This window comes from Ornithorhynchus anatinus, chromosome 5 (assembly GCF_004115215.2).
Source record: "Ornithorhynchus anatinus isolate Pmale09 chromosome 5, mOrnAna1.pri.v4, whole genome shotgun sequence".
Taxonomy (NCBI): Eukaryota; Metazoa; Chordata; class Mammalia; order Monotremata; family Ornithorhynchidae; genus Ornithorhynchus; species Ornithorhynchus anatinus.
Genome location: NC_041732.1, coordinates 16,720,434 through 16,744,466, shown reverse-complemented (window position 1 = coordinate 16,744,466; position 24,033 = coordinate 16,720,434). Strand labels below are relative to the sequence as shown.

Here is a 24,033-nt window from a genome sequence, read left to right as displayed (position 1 = left end):
ACGCTTAGCAAGCACCACAATTATTATTATTATTATCATTATTATTAAGAGGCCTTTTTTGATTAAACCCTCCCTTCCTCTTTTCCCACTCCCTTCTGTGTTGCCCTGATTTGGTCCCTTTCTTCACCCCTCCTTCAGCCCCACAGCACTTGTGTCCGTTATCTGAAATTTATTTATTTCTATTAATGTCTCTCTCCTCCTCTAGACTCTGAGCTCATTGTGGGCAAGGGCCATGTCTACCAACTCTGTTGGTACTCTTTCAAGCACTTAGAAAGGTGCTCTGCACCCAACTGCTCAATAAATACGATTGATTGATCACTAACAGCTGGGGGTGTATGTGTGTGTGTTTGTGTGTGTGTGCACATGCCCACCTGTGTGAGCATACAGCTGAAAAGACCAGTGCCAGATCCACAACTGTGAACACACAACGCACACAAAGCCTTCTGTGTTCGCCTTTGGCAGTCCCGCTGCTGATTTCGTTTCCTCTTCTCTGCCCCTCTCTGACCTCCTCTAAAGCCTCAGTTGAGAAAAGCCACTCTGTTTCTCCCCATGTCGCCCTCCCCCCTGGTCCACGTTCTCCAGCCGGTGGCGGGGGGAAGAAGGGTTTATCCCCGGCCGTGGGAGTGGGAGGGCTCTTTCATCCGTGCCCCTCCATCCAAGGGTGTGGTATCCCACTTGAGCCAGAACTAATTTGGGTTGGAAAATTCCCTCCCGGGCCCTTTGTCCCATAGCCAAGCGACTTCAGTTCTCTGAAATGGCACCATTCAGAGCCTTAATATTAATAATAATAATAATGGTTCCTAAGTGCTTGTTATATGCCAAGCACTGTTAATAGTAATTAATAATAATAAAGGTATTTATTAAGCACTTACTATGTGCCAGGCATTGTACTAAGTGCTGGGGTAGATGCAAGCAAATTAGGTTGGACACAGTCCCTGTCCCACACAGGACTCACAGTCTTCATTCCCATTTTATAGAAGAGGTACCTGAGGCCCAGAGAAGTGAAATGGCTTGCTCAAAGCCACGGAACAGACAAAGTAGCGGAGCTGGGATTAGAACCCATGACCTTCTGACTCACAGACCCGTGCTCTATCCACTATACTATGCTGCTCCTGTTCTAAGCACTGGGGTAGATACAAGTTAATCATGCTGGACACTATCCCTGTCCCCACATGCGGCTCATGGTTTAAGTAGGAAGGAGTAGGATTTCATCTCCATTTTCCGGGTGAGATAATGAGGCATAGAGAAGTGAAGTGCTCAAGGTCACACAGCAGACAAGTGGCAGAGCCGGGATTTGAACCCAGGAACTCTGGTGTCCAGGCCTGGGCTTTTTCCACTAGGCCACGCTACTTCCCAATTTCTTTCTTGGAGTCTGGGCGGACCACTCCAGCTCCTGGACCCACCAGACGCCAAGGTCATGGTTCGTTATGGGCAGGGAACGTGTCTGCTAATTCTGTTGTATTGTCCTCTCCCAAGCGCTCAGTACAGTACTCTGCACAATGGTAACCACTCAATAACTCCCAATTATTCATTCATTCAATCGTATTTACTGAGCACTTACTGTGTGCAGAACACTGTACTAAGCGCTTGGAAAGTACAATTCAGCAACAAGTAGAGGCAATCCCTATCCAACATCGGACTCACAGTCTAGAAGGGGGAAGGCAGACATCAAAACAAGTAAACAGGCACTGATTGATTGTCCCACTTTCTAGACTGTGAGTTCATTACAGGCAGGGAACGTGTCCGCTAATTCTCTTGCACTGTACTCTTCCAATCACTTAGTACAGTGCTCTGCCCATAATAAGTGCTCAATAAATACCATGGATTGATTCTGTCAGTCTCCCTGTCCTGGAGCTTTCTGCCCTACCTTCTGATTTCTCCCAAATCCTCTGTTGGACCAAGCTAGATCCAGTGGATTGGAAACTCCCTAAGGCCAGGGAATGTGTCAACACACTTTATCGTACTATCTTGTCCCAGGTATTTAGTCCAATGCTCTGCACACAGTAAGCCCACAATCAACACCATTGAGAAATAGTAAGGGATAGAGCATAGGTCTGGGAGTCAGATAGATCTGGATTCTAATCACACCTCCCAGACTTCTCTGCTGTGTGACCCTGGGCAAATCATCTAATTTCTCTGTGCCTCAGTTACCTCATCTGTATAATGGGGATTGACTGTGAGTCCCACATGGGATGGGGACAAATACCACAATTATTACTGTGTACTAAATGCTTGGGAGAAGACAACACAACAGTATAATTTACACATTCTTTGCCCACAGTGAGCTTATAGTCTTGATGGGGAGGCAGACATTAATAAAAATGAATTAATAACATATATGGACATAAGTGCTGTGGGGCTGGTAAGGGAGTTGAATAAAGGGAGCAAATCAGACTGACACAGAAGGGAGTGGGAGAAGAGGAAATGAGGGTTTAGGCCAGGGAGGCTTCTTGGAGGAGATGGGCCTTCAATAAGGCTTTGAAGCGGAGGAGAGTGATTGTCAGATATGAAAAGGGAGGGCATTCCAGGCCGGAGGCGGGATGTGGGCAAGAGGTCATCGGAGAGAAAGACGAGATCGGATTAGGCTGTTTCGGGGCCTTTAGTTGGCCAGGGTGAAAACCACAACTGTCTCTGTATTTTCCTCTGAAAGAAAAGTCAGGACACATACATACACACCTACAACCATCCTCAGCCTCACCTAGGTTATAAGCTTCTTGAGGGCATCTGGTGCACGCTCCCAAGCACTTAGTACAGTGCTTGGCCCACAGTAAGTGCAAAGCCACACAGCATAGGGGATAGAGCACAGGCCTAGGAGTCAGAAGGTCATGGGTTCTAATACTGGTTTTGCCACTTGTCTGCATTGTGGCCTTGGACAAGTCACTTCACTTCTCTGGGCCTCAGTTACCTCATCTGTAAAATGGGGATTGAGACTGTGAGCCTCGTGTGGGATAGGGACTGTGTCCAACCTGATTTGATGGTATCCACCCCAGCGCTTCGTACAATGTCTGCCAAATAGAAAGTGCTTAACAGATGCCATTATTATTATCATTATTATTATTATTAAATAATCATTTCAACTGCTTTATGGATAGATGGCGAAGTTTATAACCAACTCCCCAGTCTTCAACACTTTCACTCCATTGGCCCACACACCATCAGCAAAGAGCGTTTATTCCAGGACTCTACATATCCCCAGCCTTATATGGAGCCAATCCCAAGCAACCCAGCTCCTGCCTGCCTGCTAGAAGCTTCACAGACATGGACAGGCAGAAATGTTTCCCCATTGCTCTCTCTGCTGGGCTATAAAGTCAGAGAGGACCCTAAACAACCCCACTCAACTAAATCTAACCAGAAACAAGGAAGGATCGGGTTCTTTGATTAATTCCCGGCACACTGGCTTGGGAAGGGCACTGGGGAGGGAGGCATTGTACTCTGTGTTCTGGCTAAAGCCCTCGTCTCCTCGGACAGAGGCGTTGCTCGCTCAAGCATGGAGGGAGAATCGTGGCTCGGATTTCCGGTGGTCAGGATCCAGTGGTTCTGCTCTTTTTCCACTCTGTGGGAGTCCAGGTGTGTGTGAGAAGCGACTTCACATTCCCCTCCGAAATACGTCCTGGAAAGAGGAATGGGCAGAGAGGTCAGTGTAGAAGCACATTTACCCCCTTCTCTCCCTGACCTTTCCCTCTGAGCTGTTTCAACTCCAGGCCTGCTTGACCACCTCTAAGCCCGCTTGACTGCTCAATTGCCTCGTAACAAGAAAACCCCGAGTACTGCTGAGCCCTGCTACTCAAGGCAAGCACATCAAAGGTCCTTCTCACTTTGTTCATCCCTGTCTGCTTAACCTCGTCTATCTAGCTGCCGACCTCTCGCCAAAGTCCTGCCTCTGGCCTAGAAGGCCCACTCTCCTCAAATCCGACAATTACTCTCCCCATCTTCAAAGCATTTTTCTTCAATAAAGAGACCTTCCCTGACTAAGCCCTCCTTTCCTCTTCTCCCACTCTCTTTGGCATCATCCTGACTCGCTCCCTTTATTCATCTCCCTTCCCTGGCCCAAATCACTTATGTCCATATCTGTAATTTATTCATTTATATGAATGTCTGGCTCCTCCTCTAGAACGAAAGCTCACTGTGGGTAATAATAATAATAATGTTGGTATTTGTTAAGTGCTTACTATGTGCCGAGCACTGTTCTAAGCGCTGGGGTAGACATAGGGGAATCAGGTTGTCCCACGTGGGGCTCACAGAAGAAATTTGCCGTTGTTTTTATGAGATGTTCTTCCCCTTGACTCTATTTGTTGCCCTTGTCCTCGTCTGCCCGTCTCCCCCGATCAGACAGGAAGCCCGTCGAAGGGCAGGGACCGTCTCTATCTGTTGCCGACTTGTACATTCCCAGTGCTTAGTACGGTGCTCTGCATATAGTAAGCGCTCAGTAAATACTATTGAATGAATGAAAGAAGAAACTGAGGCCCAGTAGAGTGATTTCGCCAAGGTCACCCGGCAGACAAACAGCGGAGCAAGGATTACTTTGTTCGGCGCTTACTATGTGCAGAGCACCGTTCTGAGCGCCGGGGTGAATACGGGGTGATCGGATGGTCCCCCGTGAGGCTCACAGTCTTCATCCCCATTTTACAGATGAGGTGCCTGAGGCGCAGAGAAGTGAAGCGACTTGCCCAAAGTCACAGAACTGATAAGTGGAGGAGCCGGGGTTAGAACCCATGACCTCTGTCTCCCAAGCCCGGGCTCTTTCCACTAAGCCACGCTTTAATGATTATCATGGTATTCGTTAAGTGCTTACTAGGTGCCGAGCACTGTTCTGAGCGCTGGGGTGGATACAGGGTAATCAGATTGTCCCAGGTGGGGCTCACATTTTTTTATCCCCATTTTCACAGATGAGGTAACTGAGGCCCGGAGAAGTGAAGTGGCTAGCCCAAGGTCACACAGCAGACAAGCGGTGGATCCCGCATTAGAACCCGTGACCTCTGACTCCCAAGCCCGTGCTCTTTCCACTAAGCCATGCTGCTTTGTTGCTGAATTGTACCTTCCAAGGGCTTAGTACAGTGCTACGCACACAGTGAGCGCTCAATAAATACAACTGAATGAACGAATGAACCCATGACCTCTGACTGTCTCAGGTCCGGACTCTAGCCGCTACGCCGTGCCGCTTCTCTAATATAACAGTACGAGGAACACATTCCCTGCCCACAACAACCTTAAAGCCCAGAGGACTATAGGGAATGTGTCCCTTTTATTGTTATATCGTACCCTCCCAAGCGCTTAATACAGTGCTCTGCACACAGTACACGCTCAATAAATACAACTGATTGGCTGACTAATCAGGGAGACTGGCATACAAAAGGTCTCTGGATGGCGTTATTCCTTCTTTGTCGAGGAACCCCCTTAACCTTTGATTTGTTCAGAGGCAGATGGTGCTAACTGTTCACTCAGACTTTATTATAAAGCAGGACCTGGAAGTTGCCCTAAGAGGAGAATTATTGCTGCTGTCTTAGAGTATGTATCATGTTTTGTTCTGATCACGTCTGAATGCTGTAATAACAATCAATAATAATTATGGCATTTGTTAAGCGCTTACTATGTGCAAGGCACTGTACTAAGCTCTGGGGTGGATACAAGCAAATTGGGTGGATACAGCCCCTGTCCTACTTTGGGCTTACAGTCTCAAATCCCCATTTTCCAGATGAGGTAATTGAGACACAGAGAAGTGAAGTGACTTGGCTAAGGTCACGCAGCAGCCAAGTGGCAGAACTGGGACATAAAGAAACTGCATTGTTTGAAGTGAGCTGCTTTTGACTAGCAGGATTTGACACTGCGTCACAAACAGAACAGAGACAAAACAATCGAGTAGAGACAATACAATACAATCGAGTAGAGAATAGAAAAAATACAATACAATACACAGCAATCTCTGTTTCCCCCGGGGATTCACAGTTCATTGTTACCCACAAGGAGCTTCCAGTCTAGAAGAGGAGCTTGCATCTTTTATGGAATCCTTTGGCCATAGCCTCAATTCTTTCCTGCTAGGAGAGCTGGGGATTCTTGGATTTTCTCTCTATGGTATCTGTTAAGCACTTACTATGCGTCAGACACTCTACTAAGCACTAGGGATTAGATATAAACTAATCAGGTTGGACACATGGGCGTCTCAATCTTAGTCGCCATTTGATAGATGAGGAAACTGAAGCCCAGAGAAGTCAAGTGACTTGTTCAAGGACACCCGGCAGACAAGTGGCGGAGCCAGGATTAGAACCCAGGTCCTTCTGACTCCTAAGCCACAGCTCTAGCCACTAAAGCTGAGGAACAGTCTTTAACCTTTCCCGGGAAAATCTCACCCAGCAGAGGAGCTCAACGCTTGGTGCTTGGGGTGGAGGGCTTGGGAAAGCACCCCTTCAGTCAGAGGGAAACAGAGAATAGGGGGTGTTTGCTTTCTTCTTCCTCTGCTTTGGACCTTCAGTTGGTCGGTCCATTGTATTTATTGAACACTTACTGTGTGCAGAGCACCGTACTAAGCACTTGGGAGAATACGATACAACCATAAACAGACATGGTTTATGTCTGCCCTGCCCAGAACAAGCTTATAGTCTACCATTTCCCTGACTGCTGACTCACCCACTGACCCCAGACCAAGAGCGGAGGGAGTCTCCTCCCAGGACCCCCTGAAGCCTGCGGCTTGGACTGGATGAGCCTTCAAGAAGCGGCATGGTGTAGTGGGTAGAGCATGGGCCTGTGAGTCAGCAGGTCATAGGTTCTAGTCCCGGCTCCGCCACTGGTCCGCTGAGTGACCTGGGGCAAATCATTTAACATCTCTGGGCCTCAGTTACCTCTTCTGGAAAATGGGGGTTGAGACTGTGAGCCCACGTGGAACAGGTACTGTGTCCAACCTGATTTGCTTGTATACACTCCAGCGCTTAGTACAGTACCTGGCACATAGTAAGCGCTTTACAAATATCACAATTATTATTATTTATGGCACCAGGCCCTGGTACCTACCTCAAGAAGTGGTTCCTGTGAACCGCTAATCCCCGGTTTGTGTGGCAGTGAATGATGAGGATCTTGGCGTTTGCCTGCAGAGAGAGAGAGAGACAGAGAGCAGGCTTGGTCAGACTGTGCTCCAAGCTCTCTAGGACCTAGAAATCTATTTATTGAATGCTTACTGTGTGCAGAGCACTGTACTGAGCACTTGGGAAAGCAAAATATAACCTAGGTAGTATTCACATTCCCTGCCCACAAAGAGCTTACGGTATAGAGAAGAGCTTACAATCCACTGTATTTAATTGAGCCCTTACTGCATGCAAAGCAACATATGAAACACCTAGTAGAAAGAGCACAGAGTAAGAGGTCATGGGTTCTAATCTCGGTTCTGCCACATGTCTGCTGGGTAACCCTGGGCAAGTCACCTAACTGCTTTATGCCTCAGTGTCTCATCTGTAAAATGGGGATCAAGACTGTGAGCCCCATGAGGGACACGGACTGCGTCCAACCTGATTACTTTGTATCTACCCCAGTGCTTAGAAGAGTGCTTGGCACGTATTAAGAGTTTAACAAATACCACAATTATTATTGTTATTATAATGTAACTGAGTTGGTAGACATGCTCCCTGCCCATAAGGAGCTTACAGTCTAGAAATGAATTTACAATCAACTGTATTTATTGAGTGCTTACTGTACGCAGAGCACTGTACTAAGCACTTAGGGAGACTAAAATATAACAGAGTTGGTATTCACGGTCCCTGAACACAGTGTGTACTAAGCACTTAGGGAGACTAAAATATAACAGAGTTGGTATTCACGGTCCCTGAACACAGTGAGTTTGCAGTCTAGAGATGAGCTTCCAATCAACCATATTTATTGAACGCTTATTGCATGCAGAGCACTGTACTAAGCCCTTGGGAGAGTACAATATAATATAAAGATAATATACAGTATAATATAACCACTAGGCCACACTACTTCTTCTTTGGGCCTCAGTTTCCTCATTTCATCCAAGTGTATTTATTGAGTGCTTACTGTGTGCAAAGTACTGTACTAAGCACTTATTATAATGGGGATTCGATAGTGGTTCTCTTAGGCTAAGAGTACCATGGGGAGCTGGGAATGAGTTTGCCCTGCTTATTTTGAATCTACCCCCATCCTTTGTGCAGTATCTAGCTTTACAGAGAACCAGGGGATACAGCCCAGGCCTGGGAGTCAGAAGGACCTGGGTTCTAATCCCGGCTCTGCCACTTGTCTGCTGTGTGACCTTGGACAAGTCACTTAACTTCTCTGTGCCTCAGTGACCTCCTCTTTAAAATGGGTATTAATAACAATAATAATAATAATAATGATGGTGGTATTTGTTAAGCACTTACTATGTCCAAAGCACTGTTCTAAGCGCTGGGGGATACAAAGTGATCAGGTTGTCCCACATAGGGCTCACAGTCTTAATCCCCATTTTACAGAGGAGGTAACTGAGGCACAGAGAAGTTAAGTGACTTGCCCACAGTCACACAGCTGGCAGGCGGCAGAGCGGGGATTAGACTGTGAGCCCCACGTGGGACCACCCAATTGCCTTGTATCTATCCCAGCGCTTAGAACAGTGTTGGCACATAGTAAGCGCTTGATGATCATGATGGTAAAGCACTGTTCTAAGCAATGATAAATACCATTACTTTTATTATTATAAAATAAGGTTTCAAGACTGTTAACCCCAGGTGGTTTATGGACTGTGCCCAACTTGATTAGTTTGTATCTACCCCAGTCCTTAGTACAGTGTCTGCACTTTATAAGCACTTACTTCATCTGCAAATTGGGGATTAAGACCTTGAGCCCCATGTGTGACATGGACTGTCTCCACCCTACTTAGCTTGTATCTACCCCAGTGCTTAGTACAGTGCCCGGCACATAGTAAGCGCTTAATGACTACCATAAAAAAAATACGACGGTCATTTTTATTAGCAGCATCCAGGACTGTCGATGGGTAGCTGAGAACTTCGTTGAAGATTCCAGCTCATCTGCCCAGCACGGGAGTGTGATTATAGATGGTAAATTACTGATTTCTTCACATTAATGCCTGTCTCCCCTTCTAATCTGTCAATTCCTTATGGGCAGGGAACGTAGCTGCTAATTCCATTGGCTTGTCCTCTCCCAAGTGCTTCCTAGAGTGCTCTGCACATAGTAAGCATTCAATGAATACCATTGATTTTTCCCCTCTAAACTGTCAGCTTATTTGGGGCAGGGGACATGTCTGCTAATTTTGTTGGACTGTCCTCTCCCAAGAGCTTCATCGTCTGCTCTGCACATAGCAAGAGCTCAAGAAATTCCATTGAGTGATGGCGTGATTTCAGCACCGGTGATTTGTCGATAATTAATTAGTGACTGCGGGCCTCGATCTGCAGACCTCGTGGTTCTCTTGGACAAACTTCTTGCTGTTCTCAAGGTAAGCTGCTTGCCTGCTGCTTCTCAACTATCTCTCAAGTCTTTCATTCAATAGTATTTATTGAGCACTTACTATGTGCAGAGCACTGTACTAAGCGCTTGGAATGAACAAGTCGGCAACAGATAGAGACAGTCCCTGCCGTTTGACGGGCTTACAGTCTAATCGGGGGAGACGGACAGACGAGAACAATGGCAATAAATAGAGTCAAGGGGAAGAACATCTCGTAAAAACAATGGCAACTAAATAGAATCAAGGCGATGTACAATTCATTAACAAAATAAATAGGGTAATAAATATATACAGTTGAGCGGACGAGTACAGTGCTGAGGGGATGGGAAGGGAGAGGGGGAGGAGCAGAGGGAAATGGGGGGAAAAGAGGGTTAAGCTGCGGAGAGGTGAAGGGGGGGTGAGAGAGGGAGTAGAGGGAGAAGAGGAGCTCAGTCTGGGAAGGCCTCTTGGAGGAGGTGAGTTTTAAGTAGGGTTTTGAAGAGGGGAAGAGAATCAGTTTGACGGAGGTGAGGAGGGAGGGCATTCCAGGACCGCGGGAGGACGTGGCCCAGGGGTCGACGGCGGGATGGGCGAGACCGAGGGACGGTGAGGAGGTGGGCGGCGGAGGAGCGGAGCGTGCGGGGTGGGCGGTAGAAAGAGAGAAGGGAGGAGAGGTAGGAAGGGGCAAGGTGATGTAGAGCCTCGAAGCCTAGAGTGAGGAGTTTTTGTTTGGAGCAGAGGTTTATAGGCAACCACTGGAGTTGTTTAAGAAGGGGAGTGACATGCCCAGATCGTTTCTGCAGGAAGATGAGCCGGGCAGCGGAGTGAAGAATAGACCGGAGCGGGGCGAGAGAGGAGGAAGGGAGGTCAGAGAGAAGGCTGACACAGTAGTCTAGCTGGGATATAACGAGAGCCCGTAGCAGTAAGGTAGCCGTTTGGGTGGAGAGGAAAGGGCGGATCTCGGCGATATCGTAGAGGTGAAACCGGCAGGTCTCGGTAACGGATAGGATGTGTGGGGTGAACGAGAGAGACGAGTCAAGGATGACACCGAGAATGTGGGCCCGAGAGATGGGAAGGATGGTCGTGCCATCCACGGTGATAGAGAAGTCTGGGAGAGGACCGGGTTTGGGAGGGAAGATGAGGAGCTCAGTCTCGCTCATGTTGAGTTTTAGGTGGTGGGCCGACATCCAGGTGGAGACATCCCGGAGGCAGGAGGAGATGCGAGCCTGAAGGGAGGGGGAGAGGACGGGGTGGAGATGTATATCTGCGTGTCATCTGCGTAGAGATGGTAGTCAAAGCCATGAGAGCGAATGAGTTCACCGAGGGAGTGAGTGTAAATGGAGAACAGAAGAGGGCCAAGAACTGACCCTTGAGGAACTCCAACAGTTTAAAGGATGGGAGGGGGAGGAGGCGCCAGCGTAGGAGACCGAGAATGACCGGCCAGAGAGGTAAGAGGAGAACCGGGAGAGGGCGGAGTCCGTGAAGCCAAGGTGAGATAAGGTATGGAGGAGGAGGGGATGGTCAACAGTGTCCAAGTCTTCTCCTTCGCCCAATTTAGATGGCCCAGAACTTGATGCTTGTCCCTCCGGCTTTTTTAGGGTGGCGGTTCCTGTTGAATGCGAATTGGAGTTAGATCATGGTGCACTTTCCTGCTCCCCTCTCAGGATCGCAGCTGGAGAGTTTTCAGTACTCTACCAGGCTCGGCTATGGGAGGGAGAGTCAAGCAAAGGCATACCCATTCCATTCCTAGCTTGGGCAGGGCTAGCTAGTGGAAGGCAATCTGCTACAAGTCACCACTCACCTCTGCTGGGCAGCAGTGGCACTGGCGAGAGCCAAGGGTGGAGACTCGAGTTGACCGCGTGGAAGAAGGCAGTGGTAAACCACTTCCTATATTTTTCCCAAGAAAACTCTATGGATCCACTACCAGAACAATTGCAGATGGGGGGAGGCATTCTGGGAAAGATGTGCCCATGGAAACGCTATTGGTCAGAAGTGACTTGACAGCTTAAGACAAGACTCTCCTGCTGCCACTTGAGTTTGCTACGGTTGTCATCCAATTAATATCAGGGTTTTTGCTGGGCACAGTCAAGAGTATCCGACTGTGAGAATAAAGAAAGTGATGGTGGTAATTAAGCACCTACTATGTGTCAAACACTGTACTGAGGGCTGGGGTAGATAAAACCAATCAGGTTGTCCCACATGGGGATCACAGTCTTCATCTCCATTTTACAGGTGTCGTAACTGAGGCATAGAGAAATGAAGTGACTCACCCTAGGTCACACAGCAGACAAGTGCCGGAGCCAGGATGAGAACCCAGGTCCTTCTGACTCCCAAGCGCATGTTCTATCCCCTAGACTACCCTGCTTCTGGGAAACAGTGGGAAGAGCATGGACCTGGGAGTCAAAGGACCTGGGTTCTAATCCTGCTCCACCACTTTTTATATGTGTGTGTGTGTGGTACTTGTTAAGTGCTGGCTATGTGCCAAGCAGTGTTCTAAGCTCTGGGGAAGATACAAGTGAATTAGATTGGACATAGTCCTTGTCTCACAGTCTTAATCCCCATTTTACAGATGAGGGAACTGAGGCACAATAAAGTTAAATGACTTGCCCAAGGTCATACAGCGGACAAGTGATAGAGCTGGGATTTGAACCTAGGTCCTTCTGACTCCCAGGCCCATGCTCTATCCACTAAGCCACACCACTTCCCCGTCTCCTGTGTTACCTTGGGCAAATCACTTTTCTTCTCTATGCCTCCTTGCCTCTAATAATAATAATAATGTTGGTATTTGTTAAGCGCTTACTATGTGCCGAGCACTGTTCTAAGCGCTGGGGTAGACACAGGGGAATCAGGTTGTCCCACGTGGGGCTCACAGTCTTAATCCCCATTTTACAGGTGAGGTAACTGAGGCACCGAGAAGTTAAGTGACTTGCCCAAAGTCACACAGCTGACAAATGGCCAAGCCAGGATTTGAACTCATGATCTCTGACTCCAAAGCCCATGCTCTTTCCACTGAGCCACGCTGCTTCTCTAATCTGTCAGCTCATTATGGGCAGGGAACATGTCTGCTAATTCCACTGGCCTGTCCTCCCACAGCACTTCATAGAGTGCTCTATACATAATGAGCGTTCAATAAATACCATTGATTTCTTACTCTAAACTGTCAGCTCATTTTGGGCAGGAAACATGTCCACCGATTCTATTAGATTATGCTCTCCCAAGACAGGGACCGGGACCTTTTCCAACCCGTTTAGCTTGTATCTTAGTATGGTGTCTGATGCATGGTAAGCACTTAACGAGTACCGTCAAGAAAAAATGTCTGCAGAGATGTAGTGTACACCTTCCTTGAATCCTAACTGCATTGTTCCCAGGTGTGGGCTACTGGAATATGAGAATGGTTCAAAAGAGAAATACATCTTGGAGAGGCAGGGAAGCCAGAAGCAAAGCCTCAACACCGAGCTTCTTCAGAGGTGGCTGGAGATCTTGGGGACTCAGTTCTTGGCCTGCTGGCCACGAGATGATGGTTAGATACTCAGGAAGCTTTTCTCCCAAGGCACACAGAGAAGCAGAGTGGCTTAGTGGAAAAAGCACGGGCTTGGGAGTCAGAGGACGTGGGGTTCTAATCCCAGCTCTGCCACTTGACTCTTATGTGACCTTGGACAAACCACTTAACTACTCTGGGCCTCAGTTACCTTTTCTGTAAAATGGGGATTAAGACTCTGAGCCCCATGTGGGACAACCTGATTCTTTTGTATCTTCCTAACACTTAGAACGGTGCTTGGCACATACGAAGCGCTTAACAAATACCATTATTATTATCATTATGTGGCTGTTTGGCATCCTGTTTATCTCCCTGCCAATCTATGATGCAATCTAGTAGATGCCAGAAGCAGGAGAGAGAGTGCAGCTAGAGGGTTGTGTGTCTGGCTGCCAGCTGGGACCCAACATTTTCTTTCTTTATTTTATTTTGATGGTATTTGTTAAGTGCTTACTATATGCCAAGCTCTGTTCTAAGCACCGGGGCAGATCCAAGCTACTCAGTTTGGACACAGTCCATGTCCTCCATGGGGCTCACAGCCTTAATTCCCATTTTTCCAGAGGAGGTAACTGTGGTACAGAGAATCAAAATGACTTGCCCAAGATTGCACAGCAGAGAAGTGGGAGAGCTGGGATTAGAACCCAGGTCCTTTGGAGAGAAGCAGCTGGTGATTCGCACAAGTATCGAGAAGAGGAACTCCATATGGTTTCACTCAGTCGTCCCCCCAACCTTATCTCACTTGTCTCCCACTACAACTCACTTTGCACACTTTGCTCTTCTAACGCCAACCTGTTCACTTTCTGTTGATTTTTTTCTTCATAGTATTTGTTAAGCACTTACTATGAGCCAGCCAATGTACTAAGCACTGGGGCAGAAACTCGTTAATCAGGTTGGACACAGTCCATGTCCCGCCTGGGGCTCACTGTCTTGCCCTCCATTTTTATAGAGGAGGTAACTGAGGCACAGAGAAGTGACTTGCCCAAGTTCGCACAGCAGAGGTGTGGTGGAGCTCAGATTAGTACTCGAGTCCTCTCACTCCCATATCCGTGCTCTATCCACTGGACCATGCTGCTTCTCACGGCAATCTCACGTCTCTCACCACTGACCCCTTGCTCAACCTGATTAGGTTATATCTACCCCAGCACTTAGAAGAGTCCTTGATACTGTAAGTACTTAACAAATACCATCATTAGCATCATCATTATTATTGTTATTAGCCTCCCTCCTGCCTGGAGCTCCCTCCCCCGTCACAGCTTACAGACCACTGTTCTCCCCATTTTCAAAAATAATTATGGCATTTGTTAAGTGCTTACTATGTGCCAAGCACTGTTCTAAGCACTGGGGTAGATACAGGGTAATCAGGTTGTCCCACGTAGGACTCACAGTCTTCATCCCCATTTTACAGATGAGGTAACTGAGGCACAAGAAGTTAAGTGACTTGCCCAGGATCACACAGCAGAAGAGTGGCCGAGCTGGGATTAGAACCATGACCTCTGACTCCCAAGTCCATGCTCTTGCCACGTGGTCATGCTGCTTCTCTGGCCTAGTGATTCTCGGCCAATTCTTGGGCATGTCAAAGCCCTCCTAAAATCACATCGCCTCCAAGAAGCCTTCCCTGACTAACCTCTTATTACCCTTATCCTTTTTGCCCTCCTTTCTGCATCAGCTGTGCATTTGGATCTGTTCCCCATCATCCCTGAAGAGCACAGGAAGCCACATGGCCTAGTGGCTAGAGCACAGGCCTGGGAGTCAGAAGGACCTGGGTTTTAATCGCAGCTCTGCCACTTCTAATAATAATAATAATGTCCTTTGTTAAGTGCTTACTATGTGCCAAGCACTGTTCTAAGCACTGGGAGGGATACAAGGTGATCAGGTTGTCCCAGATGGGGCTCACAGTCTTAATCCCCATTTAAAGATGAGGTAACTGAGGCACAGAGAAGTTAAGTGACTTGCCCAAAGCCTCACTGCTGACAAGTGGCAGAGCCAGGATTAGAAGCCATGACCTCTGACTCCCAAGTCCGTGCTCTTTCCACTGAGCCACGCTGCTTTTCACTTGTCTGCTGCATGTCCTTGGGCAACTCACTTCACTTTTCTGTGCCTTATCTGAACCTCAACTGTGAAATGGGGATTAAGACCATGAGCCCCATGTGTGGGATGTGCACTGTGTCCAACTCGATTATCTCATATCTACCCAAGCGCTTTCCATCTCAGGTTTGCACTTGGAGAGTTTCCAGTGAGTACTCTACCAGTCTTGACAATGGGAGGGAGAGTCAAGCAGAGGCCTACTCATTCCTAGCTTGGGCAGTGCTAGCGAGTGGAAAGCGATCTGCTACAAGTCAAAACTCGCCTGTGCTGGGCAGCAAGGCACAGGAGAGAGGCGAGGGCTGAGACTCAAATTTACTGCACAGATTTAGGTAAACCATTTCCTGGTTTTTACCAAGAAAACTCTATGGATTCACTTCTAGAATGATGGCAGATGGTGGTGGGGTGTTTGGCGAGAGACGTATCCATGGTGTCGCTATGGGTCGGAGACGACTCCATGGCTTAAGACAAGACCCCAGCACTTAGGACAGTGCCTGTCACATAGTAAATGCTTAACAAATATCATTTAAAAAAACCCCGAATCCCAGCCTCACAGCAGTTACATCCATGTCCTTATACTCTGTCCTTTCCCTTGTAATTTATTTTCACATCTGCCTCCCCTATTAGATAGTAAGCTCCTTTAGGGCAGGGATCATATTTTCTCAACTCTACTCTGTTGTCCTCTCCCAAGAGTCTAGCAGAGCGCTCAGCCACAGAAATGCTCAATAAGTACCATTGATTGATTGACATTAGGCCAGCAGCATGGCGTAGTGGATAGAGCATGGACCTGGGAGTCAGAAGGTCATGGGTTCTAATCCCGACTCTGCCACTTGTTTGCTCTGTGACCTTGGGCATGTCATTTTATTTCTCTGGTCCTCAGCTTCTTCATCTGTAAAATGGGGATTGAGATTGTGAGCCCCATATGAGACAGGGACTGTGTCCAACCCATTTGTTTGGATCCACCCTGGCACCTAGTAAAGTGCCTGGCACATAGAAAGTGCTTAACAAATACCACAGTTACTGTTACCCCCAAATCGCAACCAACTCTGGCCTTACAGTCTACCAGAATGAGGAAATTGTCCTTCGTCCACACTGCCTCAAAGGCGTTACTTAAGATCACTCTTGGTCTTCCCTAGAGAACATCGTGGTTGGGTCACAGAACGAGCCCTGATTCGTCATGGGATGGGGTGGTTCATTCCTATTGGGATTAGATGGAATGTTTCAACTGGAGACGGCTCGATCGCCAAGCCACAACCAGCCGGCTGCCATTCTTGAAGTGGTTTGTAGATCCAATGGAAAATGCATCCAGGATCGACTTCCTTTGAGCTCAATGTGCTGAGCGGCTGGGTCACGTGCTGCTGTGGTTGGCCTGTTCTCAGGAGATGAGCTCTGCTCGAGACAGCTGTCATCGCCTGACAGGGAAAATGCATCCTCAGGAGTAAGCGTCAAGGATTTCTTAATCAAGCAATCAATCCATCAACGGTATTTATTGAGCACTCACTACATACTGAGCACCGTATTTAGCGCTAGGGGGAGTACGATACAGCAGAATTAGTAGACGCGTTCCCTGCCTGTTATGAGCTTACAGTCTAGCGGGGGAGGTAGACATTAGTAGGAATTAATAATTTATAATATAGAATTTAAAGATATGTATGTAAGTGCTGTGGGGGGAAAAATAACTGTGGTATTTGTTAAGTGCTTATTATGTGCCAGGCACTGTATTAAGTGCTGGGGCAGATACAAGCAAATCGGGTTGGATACAGCCCTTGTCCCATGGGGGGCTCAGTCTTAATCATTTTACAGATGTGGTAACTGAGGTCCAGAGAAGTTAAATGACTTGCCCAAAGTCACACAGCTGACAAGTGGCGGAGCCGGGATTGGAACCCACGACCTCTGACTCCCAAGCCTGTGCTCTTTGTGCTCTTTCCACTAAGCCACGCTGCTTCTCTTAATTACTGTGGCATTTGCCAAGTGCTCACTCTAGGGCTGGGGTGGATACAAGCTCATCAGGTGGACTCAGTCCCTGTCCCACATCCCCAGCTCCCAGTCTTCATCCCCATTTTACAGATGCGGTAACTAAGGCCCAGAGAAGTGAAGCGACTAGCCCAAGGTAACACAACAGACAAGTGGAGGATCTGGGATTAGAACCCATGACCTTCTGACTTCCAGGTCCATGCTCTATCCATTACATTATGCTCCTTCCATGTGGGGTCGAGACCGTGTCCCATCTCATAATTTTGTACCTATCGCAGGGCTTAGGTCATTGAGAATGAATTTGGGGGCTTCTCAGAGACAGGAGGTGATGACAACACTCCACTGTCTCTTCAGGTTGAAGATGGGTCACCAACACTCTGCCTGTTTTCCCCCTCTAGACAGGAAGCTCCTTGTGGGCAGGGGTTGCACCTGTTATAGTGTATATTCTGTTAGTGTACTTTCCCTAGAGCTCAGTACAGTGCTCTGCCCACAGTAAGCACTCAATAAATACAGCATAGTGTAGTGGATAAAGCATGGGCCTGGGAGTCAGAAGGTAGTGGATTCTAATCTTGACTCTGCCATTTGTCTGCTATGTGACCGTGAGCAAGTCACTTCACTTCTCTGTGCCTCAGTTACCTCACCTGTAAAATGGGGATTGAGACTGTGAGCCCCACATGGGACAGGGATTGGGTCCAACCTGATTTGATGGTATCTACCCAGTGCTTAGTACAGTGCCTGGCACACAGTAAGCACTTTAGAAACACTGCAGTTATTATTATTCTTATGATTAATGACTGTTCTATTGTACTCTCCCAAACTCTTAATACAGTGCTCTGCATACAGTAAGTGTTCAATGAATGCCATTAATTGATTATTAATTGATGGATCTCTCCACCTCTAGACTGTAAACTCTTCTTGGGCAGTGAGCATGTTTGCCAACTCTGTTATATTGTACTCTCCCCAGTGCTTAGTAGAGTGCTCTGCACACAGGAATTGCTCAATGAATACCATTTATTGACTGATCTTTTCCCCTCTAGATTGTAAGATCACTTTAGGCAGGCGAAGTGTCTACCAACTCTGCTATATCTTACTCTTACATAGTTCAGCCCCAACACCAACCGAGAAACAGCATGGCTTAGTGGTTGGAGCCCAGGCCTGGGAGTCAGAAGAGCCTGGGTTCTAATCCCAGCTCTACTACAGGTCTGCTGTGTGACCTTGGGCAAGTCGCTTCACTTCTCTGGACCTCAGTTCCTTCATATGTAAAATGGAGATTAATACTCTGAGCCCCACAGGGGTCTGAGTCTGACCTGATGAGCTATCTCAGCGCTTAGTACAGTGCCTGGCACAAAGTAAACGCTTAACAAATACCATTAGGAAAAAAACAAACCTAAAAAACACCATCATCCGAAAGACAGTGCATGCAGGGAGAAAACAATCTAACCATGACCCCTGTGACGCCCAACCTCACACCCTCCACTGCCACCAGTCCCCAGAGGAAGCCCAGAATTCCAGGAGATTCTGCTTACCTGGATCGGAAAACCTTCGTATTCCAGACGCAACTGGGGATCCAAAAAAGCAGCTTGCCAGTATGCCAAGTAAGACATTTTGTCTGTCAGGAAGACCTCCTGGAGCCGGGACAGCTTTGTCGCTCTCAGGAATGTTTTGTGGTCACTTGCTAGATACAACTGAATGGGACAGCGAGAGAGTGAGTCATCAGACTAGAGTCGCCAGAAAAGGAAAACTTGGGAAATCAGAAAGACACCACCGGCTTTGTTGAGGCTCTTGAGAGAGGATTTCTGCTCTACTCACTGAGCTCTCTGGGAAGTGCTCAGACCTGGGTTCTAATCCCGGCTCCACCACTTGTCTGCTGGGTGATCTTGGGTGAGTCGCTTCACTTCTCTGTGTCTCAGTTACCTCGTGGAAAATGGGGATTAAGACTGGGAGCCCCATGTGTGGTGGGGACTTTGTCCAACCTGATTAGCTTGTGTGTACCCCAGCACTTAATACAGTGTTTGGCACATAGTAAACACGTAACAAATATTACTAAAAAAAAAAAAATGTGCTCTGTGGAAAGTGCTCCCTGAGGCCTAGAATCCAAATCTCTGGAGGTATCCTGACTGACCCAGAAAGATTAAGGCGCATTGCATGAGGAAGAGATAAAGGTCCGTGTTCTAGCAACAGTAGCATTTATTTAGCACTTACTATGTGCCAAGCACTGCACACGTGTGGACTGAAAACGGAAACAAGCTAACCACAGCTCTTCCGCTTCATTCCCTCAGACGGGCTCCTCCTTCAGCTCTGTTGAATGGGCCTGGATTTTCCACAGTGTCATTCAATGGTATTTACTCAGTGCTCAAATCTTCAAGTCTTCTCTCCCCCTCATTTCTCCCTCTACTCTGTCTCTCTCCATCTCCCTTCATGACTCCCTCTGCTCTTTGCTCTATCTCCCTCTTCCTTTCATGTCTCCCCTTGCTCTCCCCCGACATTCTGCTCTCTCTTCCCCCATGTCTCTCTCTACTGTCTCTCTCCCTCATGTCTCCCTCTTCTCTTTGTCTCTCTCCCGCTCCCCTCAGATCTCTCTCTGCTCTGTTTCAATCCCTCCCCTTCATGTCTCCCTTTGTTTTCTACCTCTCTCTTTCCATCATGTCTTCCTCTGCTCTCTCTTCCTCTTTCTCTCCCCCTCATGTCTCCCTCTACTCTTTGTCTCTCTCTTTCTCCTCCTCATATCTCTCTATTCTCTGTTTCTCTCCTTCCCCTCATATCTCCCTCTGCTATGAGCCTCCCCATGACTCCCTTTGTTCGCTCTTCATCCCCCTCATGTCTCTCTCCCTTTCCTATGTCTCCCTCTACTCTCTGTTTCTCTCCTTCACCCTCATATCTCCCTCTGCTTTCTGTCTCTCTCCCTCTCCGCCTCATGTCTCCCTTCATTCTTTCTTCTCTCTTTGGCCCCCTCATGTGTCCCTCCACTCTGTTTCTCTCCCTCTCCCAGTGTCCCCCTCTGCTGTCTCTTCTCTCTCCCTTTCCCTATGTCTCCCTCTGCTGTGTCTCTCTCTTTCCTCTTCTGCTCTCTGTCTGTCTCCCTCTCATTCATTTATTCAGCCATATTTATTGAGGGCTTATCGTGTGCAGAAGACTGTACTAAGCATTTGGGAGAGTACAATCCAGTGCTTAAAACAGTGTTTTGCATATAATAAGCACTCAACAACTACCATAATTACTAATATAGCAATAACTAGACACATTCCCTAACCACGATGAACTTCTAGTCTACTCTTCTCATGTCTCCCTCTGCTCTCTCTCTTTCTCCCTCTCTCTAGGGTGTCTATCACACCTCCTGATACTTCCTCATATCAATCAATCAGTGGCATTTATTGAGAGCTTACTATGTGCAGAGCACTGTACTAAGCCCTTGGGAGGGTACAGAACAACAGTGTAAACTGGACCTCCAGCTGTCTTCCCACCATGACTGCTGTAAATGAGTTTGGTTTTTTTTAAAAAAAAAAGTAGGAAGGATCGAGATGTCAGAGGAAAAAATGGAGTTGTTAAGGGACACTGAGAGTAATTTACCAAGAAAGGAGACAAGGGAAAAGTACAAAAAGTCTGGGGAGAGACATGAATGGAGAAACAGTGTGGCTTAGTACAGGGCTCAATGTCTCAGTATCCTCAGTAGGATAGAGAGCAACGCTTATATCTGCATTTTCTAGATATGAGATAACTGAGGATGAGAGAAGCAAAGTGACTTACCCAAGGTCACGTGACAAGCCAATGGCAGAGCCAGAATTCAAACCCAGGTCCCCCGACACCCAGGCCGGTGGTCTTTCCACCGGGACATACCGAACCCAAATGCCCCGCCTTCTTCAACCACCGGGGAATGATAGGTATGATGATGAAGATGAGTTTGGTCTTTGCTAATAGCTTACTACATGCTAGGCATTGTACTAAGTGCTAGGATAGATACAAGCAAGTCGGATTGGACACGGTTCCCATCCCTGAGGGGCTCATAGCTACAATCCCCATTTTACAGATGAAGTAACTGAAACCCAGAGAATAATAATAACAATAATAATTATGGCATTTGTTAAGCGCTTACTATGTGCCAAGCACCTTCTAAGCGCTGGGGTAGATACAAGGTAATCAGGTTGTTCCATGTAGGGCTCACGGTCTTAATCCCCATTTTATAGATGAGGTAACTGAGGCACAGAGAAGTCGTGTTACACAGCTGACAAGTGGTAAAGCCGGGATTAGAATCCATGATCCTCTGACTCCCAAGTCTGGGCTCTTTCCACTAAGCCATGCTGCTTCTCTGATATTAGGGCAGGAAGGGAGCATGCTCAATGGTTACCTACCACTGGGTCTGGAAAGCCTCCTTTGGTCCCAAGGCAGAAATTCTGTCCGTACCTGATAGGCTCACCCAAGGCACCTCCGTCTGGACTGCAAACAGGAAAAAAAATCCAGGGTGTACACTGTTTCCAGGCTTCCTCTAGACCGGAAGCTTGCTCTGAGTAGGGAATGTGTCAGTTCTATTGCTACACTGTACTCACCCAGGCTCTGAGTACCATGCCCTGCACAGTAAATGTTCAAACAATAACAATGGAGAGAAGTGGTTCAAATATCCCAGGTCAAAGGGATCGGGCCCCAGCGGAGCTACGAGAGGGAAGAGGGCCTGCCTCAGTGGAACTGGGAGAGGGCCGCCACTGGAGGGGTGTGGCAGTGGAGAAGGTGAGAAGGAAGATGGGGCCCCCACTAGTCAAGTCAGAACCAGGTTGCTGGAAGAGATCTGCAGATTAAAAGTCTCCCTCTTTACTCCTGACTTGTCCCCATGTTGTCCAAACTTCACTTGGCTGCCCAGATCATTTTTCTACAAAACCGTTCATTCCATATTTCCCCACTCCTCAAGAACCTCCATTGGTCGCATCAAACCCCCGCATCAAACAGAAACTCCTCACCATTGGCTCTAAAGCGCTTAATTACTTTGCCCCCTCCTACCTCACCTAGCTGATCCCCTAGCCAAAATACTCCGCTAATTTAACAACAAACTACTAAGTGTAGCTCCATCTCGTCTAACTCGCTGCCGACCTCTCGCCCACGTCCTTCTTCTGTCCTAGAACTTCTTCCCCCCTCATATCTGATTTCCCCATCATATCTGACAAACCATCACTTTCCCCACCTTTAAACCCTTATTAAAATCAAACCTCCTCCAAGAATCCTTCCCTGAGTAAGCCCTCATTTCCTCTACTCTACCTCCCTTGCAAGAGGATTTGTGTACCACCTTCAGCTCCACAGTCATTATCTATAATTGATTTTACTTATCTATAATTTATAATATATTTATATTAGATATTAGATAATATTTAATTATCTATAATTTATTTTAATGTCTGTCTCCTCTCTAGATAATACATTCTTTGTGGGCAGGAAACATGTCTACCAATTGTTCCATTATAATACCTGTGATATTTGTTAAGCTCATACTATGCGTCAGGCACCGTACTAAGCACTAGGATTGTTGCAAGCAAATCGAGTTAGACACAGTCCCTGTCCCACATGGGGCTCATGGTCTCAATCGCCATTTGACAGATGAGGGAACCGAGGCACAGAGAAGCAAAGTGAGAGGTCGTGGGTTCTAATTCCGGCTCTACCACATAGCTGCGTGACTTTGGGCAAGTCACTTAACTTCTCTGTGCCTCAGTTACCTCACCTGTCAAATGGGGATTAAGACTGTGAGCCCCATGTGGGACAACCTGATTATGTTGTATCTCCCCCAGGGCTCAGAACAGTGTTTGGCACATAGTAAGCACTTATTATTATTATTATACAGCATACAAGCAGCAGAGGCAGGATTAGAACCTATGACCTTCTGACTCCTAGGCCCGTGCTCTATCCACTATACCACGCTGCTTCTACTGTACTCTCCCAAGCACTTAGTCCTCTAGACTGTAAGCTTTGTTGTGGACAGGGAATGTGTCCATTATATTGTTGCAGCGTACTCTCCCAAGCACTCAGTACAGTGCTCTGCACACAGTCAGTGCTCAATAAATAGGATTGACTGACGGCACACAGTTAGCGCTCAAGAAACCCGATGGACAGATGGACAGAAATGAGAGGAAGGATTTCTACCTTAGAAGGGTAAAAGTATTCCTTCCAATGGGGCTCATGTTTTTTGACCCACTCGTTCCGCAGGGTGTTTCCAGCTTGTCGCTTACGTAGGCTTTCAATTCATCGGGATTTATAGACAAGGTCAGGTGGCCTTGCATAAAAGGGTTTGGATCCTGATTCAGAGGTTCAATATTCACCAGCATCACTGTGTCTCCAAAGTGGACGCAACCGTCCTTGGAAACCGAAAGCTCCACCTGAAAATACATATTTTCCAGTAAGATATTTTTCCCTTAAACATTTATTAGACATTTCTTGAGGGTTATCTGAAGGTGGATGTTCTCTATCTGTATGAAAAAGAATTTATTTTGCCCCTTATCTGGTGTATTTCTGAAGCACTCTGTTTTTCTAAGCTAAGCCACTGCCAGTCGCTGGATCAGAACATTCATTCAATCATATTTATTGAGTGCTTCTTTGTGAAAAACACTGTACAAAGCACTTGGAAGAGTACAATACAACAATAAGCAGACACATCCCCTGCCCACATTGAGCTTACAGTCTAGAAATGAGCTCAAGTCAAGTGAAGGGTTTTATAATAAAAATAATCATTATTATGATACTTGTTCATTCATTCACTAATATTTATTGAGTGCTTACTATGTGCAGAGCACTGTACTAAGTGCTTGGTAGAGACAATCCCTGCCCAGTGACAGGCTTACAATATAATCGGGGGAAACAGATGGACAGAAGCAAGACAACATACTCACGATAAATAGAATCAAGGGGATGTACACCGCATTAACAAAATAAATAGGGTAATAAAAATATATACAAATGAGCACAGTGCTGAGGGGAGGAGAAGGGGGGGGAGGAGCAGAGAGAAAGGGGGCTTAGCTGAGGAGAGGTGAAGGGGGGAAGGGGGAGGGAGTGGAGG

The 24,033-nt window shown here is 47.3% G+C and overlaps 1 protein-coding gene and 1 non-coding gene across 2 annotated transcripts in view; one reads left to right on the top strand and one right to left on the bottom strand.

Annotated features, from left to right (window-relative positions):
• Window positions 1-3,143: 3,143 nt before the first annotated feature.
• CFAP161 (cilia and flagella associated protein 161) overlaps window positions 3,144-24,033 on the bottom strand; it is a 32,971-nt gene continuing 12,081 nt past the window's right edge. The window contains exons 3-7 of the mRNA XM_029066055.2: window positions 23,124-23,356; window positions 21,353-21,437; window positions 18,533-18,691; window positions 7,003-7,076; window positions 3,144-3,610 (exon numbers count right to left, since the gene is read on the bottom strand). Coding sequence (XP_028921888.2) covers window positions 3,379-3,610; window positions 7,003-7,076; window positions 18,533-18,691; window positions 21,353-21,437; window positions 23,124-23,356 — 783 coding nt within the window. The 3' untranslated portion in view covers window positions 3,144-3,378. The remainder of the gene's footprint in view (window positions 3,611-7,002; window positions 7,077-18,532; window positions 18,692-21,352; window positions 21,438-23,123; window positions 23,357-24,033) is intronic.
• LOC114812418 lies at window positions 11,070-11,206 on the top strand. Its single transcript, XR_003760071.1, has one exon. It is a non-coding gene; the product is annotated as a small nucleolar RNA SNORA7 (small nucleolar RNA).